At 47.5% G+C, this 7,309-nt stretch overlaps 1 protein-coding gene across 2 annotated transcripts in view; it reads right to left on the bottom strand.

Annotated features, from left to right (window-relative positions):
* Positions 1 to 1,358: 1,358 nt before the first annotated feature.
* The window catches only part of TBP (TATA-box binding protein), a 13,745-nt gene continuing 7,794 nt past the window's right edge, over positions 1,359 to 7,309 (bottom strand). For both annotated transcript variants that reach the window (XM_019659502.1, XM_019659503.1), the window contains exons 4-8: positions 6,857 to 6,944; positions 6,198 to 6,289; positions 3,831 to 3,998; positions 2,709 to 2,803; positions 1,359 to 2,070 (exon numbers count right to left, since the gene is read on the bottom strand). In XM_019659502.1, coding sequence (XP_019515047.1) covers positions 1,991 to 2,070; positions 2,709 to 2,803; positions 3,831 to 3,998; positions 6,198 to 6,289; positions 6,857 to 6,944 — 523 coding nt within the window. In that variant the 3' untranslated portion in view covers positions 1,359 to 1,990. The remainder of the gene's footprint in view (positions 2,071 to 2,708; positions 2,804 to 3,830; positions 3,999 to 6,197; positions 6,290 to 6,856; positions 6,945 to 7,309) is intronic.

The following is a 7,309-nucleotide window of genomic DNA, read 5'->3' as shown; positions in this document are numbered from 1 at the left end:
CATCAGTTGATCCTAACTTTTCTGTATGAGTCAGGACCCTTAGTTGCAAGTGACACAACTAAAGTCATTGAAATGGAAAGGAATTTATACAGATGTGGAGCTGGCTTAAGACTTAATAGGGACTAGGCTGATTTTGGAGCACGTGCTCCCCCTCTCGCTCTCCACGGCTCGTCCCTGCCATTCTCTGGGTCTTAACTCTTTCAGGCAGACAGGCTTGTTCCACAGCAGAAGACACTGCGGGACAACGCTGTCAACCCAGCTGAACACACGACAGATACGTCTCCCGTGGCTTCAGGATAACTTCATCCTGGGAAGGGTTCCTCCCATCAGCCAACACCCCTGCTGGGCCCAGACAAGGCCTGTCCAGACAGTTTGGCCCACTATTCACCTGTCCTTTGACAGATCTGGACCCTGGTGTCCACACCCTTCGACAACTCAGAAAGCAGAGTGACAAATATGTTTCAATGCTTTCGACATTCATATCGGTGGTAGCATTGTTATGCTAAGACTGAGTGTGTTTATGTGAAGTAAATAACTACCTACAGGGCATTATAACTCCTCAGCCCGTGTGTTTCTAAAAATTAAGAATTCTCATTGTAAAAGGTAATAAATACAGAATTGGTCAAATAAAACCCTTGTGGTCCTGAATTTGTTCCACAGCACAAAATTTTCAAAGGGAAACAAGCAAGCATTTATCCTGCTGTATGAAATGCATCACTTTATAAAAGTATTCAATGAATATATGAAACAAAAATGCAACGATTAGAATTTCACCATTTGCCAACCCACTAACAAATTAATGAATCATTGAGAACAGAGAAAACCAAACACTTGATTCCTAACACAGGAACACGCCACTTGCTGTCTTTACAAATGGCTCAAGCCTCTGGATGCAGCGGCCCATTTGCAGTAAATACAGAGAATGAGGCCCAAGCTGAACTGCACCATGACTGCAAACAGCAAAACACGGTTTAGGAAACCACCGGCCAAACGGCCTGAAATGTTAGGGAAAAGAGATGGAGAGGAACCTTAAGGAATAAAACAGAAAAACGTACCTGTTTTTAAAAAATGGAAGACAAACTTCTATTAGGGTAACGATAATTTGTGAGGGATCGTGGGGCTGGCGGCTGGACTGGAGACGAAGGAGGGGCTTCTGGGATGGCCGGCAAGGTTCTGGGTGGTGTTTGCAGGGTCAGGGTGAGCATTACGGGCAGTGTATCTGGGAAACAGGAGGTGCTTAATATATGGAGGGCAGTAAGTACTTGTTTCATGAGCCACCTTACATTTTCAGGCAGTTCATCCACTTTCAGTGCAACGTACAAGGAAATGATTGAAACAAACAATAAGCAAACACACACTGAAACGGTTTCAGGCATTATATCTAAAATACAACTTTTTAACAGTATGATCACATGGACCTTACAGGGCACCATTTATAACATCAACCTAACACTTTATAAACAGCATTTATTGTACAGAGTACTGTGAAGAGAGAAAATATTTACAGCTGTTCGTTCTCATTAACACACCTGTTCTGTCCTGCAATACTGAAAGGTGGAATGTGTCTGGCACAAAAATAACCCTAGGAGTTACAAATTAGAAAAACAACACTTTTAAAAAAGATTTTTACTGCTCTGGTAGAAATATAAAAACTGTGGTTTAAGGGGAAGAAATCAAACAAAAAGTCCAGTCAATTGTAGAGGTGGCTCTAATACTAAAGTTTTGTCCCTTAAGCCAACTTGTCAACAGCAGTAAGTGTTTAAAATCTAAATATAAATAACGGGCAGCACCGCCCCTGCGTGTGTGTGTGTGTGTGTGTGTGGGGGGGGGTCCTCTGTGCAGGAGGTGCACCCCTCCCAGCATGCCCTCGGACACACGCCGGCTGCCACCCACAGCCCAGGGGGGCCATCCCCACCACCACCACTGTCACTGTGCCCAAACTGATTTGTTTTACAAAACCAGCGGGCGGGGAGGCAGGCGTCCACGGCCACTATGTCGTCTTCCGGAAGCCCTTTAGGATCGGGTAGATGTTCTCAAACGCTTCATAAATTTCTGCTCTGACTTTAGCACCTACGAAGACACGTCGGGGTGGAGATGAGAGTCCGAAATGGCATTTCTTAACATACTAAGAGGTAAAATCGTGACTTTAACACAAAATCACAATTCTCTCCATGTCCAGATAGACTGACAGACGCAGGCACTGATAACTTAATGATGGAACCCCTTGTCACAATCCCACTCTTGTTTTTAAAGCAGTGTTTTCTTAAAATGGCTTTTTGAATTACAAAAGCAGTGCCCGGGGTGACTCCAGCCTTCCTCTGGGCAGCTGGCCTGCTGAGCAGCTGAATCTTACTGTCCCAATTGCTTCCTCCAAACAAGCTCCTCTCAGCGCTCCTTTGTGGTCTCGAAATGACATTGCAGGTGAAAGCCAAGCTTTGCAGGACACCTTCCCACTGGAAACGCCCTCTTACCCAGCGTGGCGCTCCCCTTGTCCCTTCCCCCCATGGCTCAAGCTCCGGCTGAAGGACCAGCAGGAACCTGGTCCGGTTCCTTCCGTGGGTGTGTTTCCCATCGGGGTCAGGATGGGAGGGAAACGCAAAGGCAGCCTTCCCGGGTGCTCGCCAAATGTCCCAACTCCGTGACAGTACCTTTTAGCATTGAGAAAACGCCATTCAAACATTCAGATACCACACCCTGTTATAACTTACCTGTTAATACAACTTTTCCAGAAACAAAAATAAGGAGAACAATTCTGGGCTTGATCATTCTGTAGATTAAACCAGGAAATAGCTCTGGCTCGTAACTAGAAGAAAAATGGCAAAAACAGCTTCTTAATTAAAAGCTGTCCATACTGTTAGACAAAATGAGGACCCGTACAAGGGAAAACACTGCCTAAACAGCTACCCAATCAGGAGAAACCCCAGTGCTTCAAATCACATCAAAGGACACAGGACTAAAGGCCAGTGAGGCCAGCTTGGGACCAACTGGCAATGGAAGGCAAACACCTCCGTTTCTGATGAATCTGCATCTTCTGACATGAGAACAAGAGCTTTACCTTCATGTGCTGTGGTCTCTCTGACCCTCATCAGGTGTCCCTCTGCAGCACCAGTCTGCCTGTATCATTGATTTCTAATGTCAGACAGTAACATTTTGTGTTTTTCCATTCCCATCTCACCTACTTAAATTGGAATAGTCTGTGGCTGTGAGCACTGGCCAGGTAGTTTAAGCTAAGTGACAGAACGGCCACTGGCTGGACAACGGGCCTCCATGACTGCATGCACTGCCAGCACGGCTGGTGCAGACCCTGCTCGGTTACTGGGAGCAGTCAGCATGTGAGTGTCTAACCGAGTGGAAAATGCAGAGCAGGCTCTCTGAGGAAGATGCTTGGGTGGGTACGTGACATGCGAGTGGGTGTTTCCCAGGAGGAAAGTGAGACGAGTGTGCCAGGTGTGCACGTGGGATGTACAGGGCCTGGCACCTGACGGGTGCTGTGAGGGAGGCTGCAGAGGTGAGCAGGGACCTTGCAGGTCCTCCCTGGGAAGTTGCAGGGCACACATGTGGGAAGGACAGTCCCATCCCTCAGCCTCCCTTGGCCTGGAGAGCCAACAGTGCAGACTAGAAGAAAGTCACAGCTGAGGAAAAAGCTGACACATGAGTCTGCGGATTTAATTCCTGCACTTAAATCATACTTAAAACGATGCAACGTGCCCGAGGGGAGTCAGCAACACTTGGTAAGGGGGAGGCAGAGGTGGTGAGAGGGCCCGCGACTGCCCCCGGCAGGAAACACGGGCGGCTACGGCGCGTCACACACCGGCACACACAAGACGCACCTGCTGAACTGCTGGTGGGTCAGCACAAGGCCCTCCAGCCGAATCGGGAACTTCACGTCGCAGCTCCCCACCATGTTCTGAATCTTGAAGTCCAAGAATTTGGCCGGGAAGCCCAGCTTCTGAACGACTCGGGCGTACTTCCTGGCTGCTAGTCGGGACTGCTCTTCGCTGGGGAGAGGGAACAGGAGGGAAGGGGAGGCTTTTATACCCAAAGCAGCCAAAATATTTAGATGAATAACTCATTAAAGGCCAAGTTGGGAAAGGCGTTAAAAAAACAACAAAAAAAGTGTGGGCCGGCCGAGTGGCCTCAACTGGCTAAGAGCTTGCTTAAGAGCACGAGCTCTGAACAACAGGGTGCCTGGTTCGATTCCCACATGGGCCAGTGAGCTGCGCCCAAGCTGAGCTGCCCCGGAGCTGCCAACAGGTGGCAGGATGGCTCAGCTGGTGAGAGCACGTGCTCCTAACAACAAGGTTGCCTGTTCGAGATGGTGGGCTACGCCTGCCCACAACTAAGACTGAACTTGGCACCTTGAGGTGAGCTGCCACCCGGATGGCTCAGTGGATAGAGTGTGCGCTCTTAACAACAAGGCTGCTGGTTCGACTCTCACATAGGATGGTGGCTACGCCCACCCGCAACTAAGATTGAACACAGCACCTTGAGCTGAACGGCCGTGAGCTGCCAGATAGCGACTGGACTTGGAGCTGAGCTTGCTGCGCCCTCCACAACTAAGACTGAAGGACAACTTGGCTGTTCCCATTCCCCAATTCCCCAATTTAAAAAAACCCAAAAAAACAAAAACAAACAGGAAAAAAAAAAGTGTAACTGGTCACCCCTCTTTCAAGGGGATAAAAGACCAGCAGATAGGAACAATTTCATTATAAAGGCAGTAAATGAAGGCCTGCCCCAAAGATCACCTTTTCCATTGCATAGATCATTGACAGACAACGAGTCACAGACGTGAGGTGTCGATCACCATCACCATCACTGTACATTAACCCAGATTCCCGCCAAGACCAACACTAACAGGCTTCCTGTTGTCAGGAAAATACTGACGAGATCGACTTGAAGAGTGCACACACCAGTTCTGTCCTCTTTCATGTCTGGTCTCCTACCCGTTCGTGTGACTACTTGTTGGGTGAAGCTGTGACTTAGCGAAGCAGCGCTCATGCCGAAAAGCAGGATGAATGTGATAAAACCGTCACAAACGAGACTCAAGCGTGAGCTCAGGAGTGACAAAAACTAAGCACACGTGCAGTGCTTTTTTTCAGGAAAATAAACATTTATGGTTTCTTATCTGGATAAAATAATGACTGAACTAGACAGGCACTCTTCTGTCTGCAGGAAATACTCTGGGTAAAAAGGGCTACAGACTCAGCGTCCGCTGACAAGCCAGTTGTTGGTGTTCCGTCCAGAGGAAAAGCGGCAAACAGACTTCTAAATGAAGAGTTACTGGAAGCCAGGGACACGCCCACGTCTTGCCTGCTGGAAACCCTGAGACCAGAGCTGGGATGTACCCAGTGTGGCCTTCCTGTCATTGGAAGACAACTTCAAAGGTTGGAATAAGCAAAAGCATCAACAGCCCTCTATGCCAACACCTCCAAGTGCATTGTAATCATCTTTTATTTGAAAAGTTCAACCTACTTCCTTTGTAAAAGCTTCATGAAGCTGATGTTACTAGTCCTTGCCCCATGTGTGCCTCCTACCAAGTACATGGGCTGTCAGACAGGGTTAGTCGCCAAGGCCCGAAATGCTAACCTTCAGACAGGCTCACTCCAGACGGAGGCCAGGCACGGCAGCAGCATGTGACGAGAAAGGTGCGTTCCCTGCATGCTGTCACACTGCCCGACCAGTGCAGTCAGCCACACTGTCACCATCAGCTCTGAAATTCTGTGACTCAGAACCCAGTTGTTTGCCACTGGGGGGGGGTGACTGTGTGATACATCAAGTCTTTCTCTTAAAGGGATCCTTCTTAATAGTGTTCATGTTACCTTTTATCAAATACAGTAATACCTTGGTTTGTGAGTATAATTTGTTCCGGAAACAAACTACTCGTATTGCAAGACATTGCTCGTTCACCACATTAAAATGCACTACAAATGTCTGCTCGTCTTGCGGAACTCTCGCAAACCACGTTACTCGCCATCCAAGGTTCTACTGTACACATAAAATGTAACTGGACTGTACAGACATAAGCGATGGTACTATCCATCCGAAACTCATGCCTAGTCTGAAGACAATGAAATGACTGCTGTCTAAAGTGATCAGAACCCACTGTGTTAACAAGACAGCAGCCACGTCTTATGAAAGAGCTGGACTGCTGCCCAGAACACGAGACGTAGGCCAGCACAGTGGGCCCCTCCACCTACCTCTTGGCCCCTGTGCACACCATTTTCCCGGAGCTGAATATCAGGGCGGTGGTCCGGGGCTCTCGTATTCTCATGATCACAGCAGCAAACCGCTGAAACAGTCAGACACAATCGTTAACGAGGTCAGGCTAGACTGCTGCTTTCTCTCAGGAGAACTAGACAACGACAAACAACACCCCAACTACTGAAGGACCCGGGGCATACAGCTGTCAAAACGTCTCCCCATGTCCCACTCGGGACACCCTGTCTCTGCATGTACACGCTAGGTCTCACACGGGGGCAGAACAAACACCCTGTGACAGCTGAGTAAGGGGCACCAGGACCTGTGTGCTCTTTCACACATTCCAACAAGTAACATTTGCAAAAATGTTTAATTACGGCTTCATAGACACCAGTGCCTCCGTTTCTCCCTTGTACTTGCTGCTTCTCGTGACCAGCTTCTGTAACTATAACTTTTCTGTTTGATAAACCTTTTCTGCCTCTGGAAGGAATGAATAAGTAAGATTATAAGCATACCAGTATGTAGTGGACTGACCAACTTCCACTCGGCTGTGGAAACAGCATTAATGCATCACATGACATAGACTTTTTCACCTAAGGACCTACAGAAGTAAATTCCTGTATTATTATAGTCTGAAATATGGGGGAATTGTTCTGACCTTGGGATTATATTCAGCATTTCGGGCACGAAGTGCAATGGTCTTTAGGTCAAGTTTACAACCAAGATTCACGGTGGATACAATATTTCTGCAAGAAAAGTGAAAAGAAAACATGATTTACTTATTTACCTTTTACAGGATGAGGTATTAGATGATTATCTAGAAATCTGATCCTTTCACCAAAACTAATTTAATTAAATTGGTTTAGTTTTAACTTAATTTTTTAATTAGAAATTTTAATAAATCATTGACATTAAATGTTTCACAAGTGCCATATACCATGGCGTAAGCATTTCACATGAATTGTTACTTAAAACTGATGGTGGGGGCTGGCCGAGTGGCGCGATGGTTAAGAACTGGCTTGCGGGCCGGCCGAGTGGCGCGATGGTTAAGAACTGGCTTGGGATGCCAGAGGGCCCCGGTTCGGATCCCACATATGAGGGCCAGTGACAC

The sequence above is a fragment of the Hipposideros armiger genome, unplaced genomic scaffold (assembly GCF_001890085.2).
Source record: "Hipposideros armiger isolate ML-2016 unplaced genomic scaffold, ASM189008v1 scaffold_299, whole genome shotgun sequence".
In the NCBI taxonomy this organism is placed as follows: Eukaryota; Metazoa; Chordata; class Mammalia; order Chiroptera; family Hipposideridae; genus Hipposideros; species Hipposideros armiger.
The sequence above is the reverse complement of the archived record's forward strand: the minus strand, read 5'-3'. Positions and strand labels throughout refer to the sequence as shown.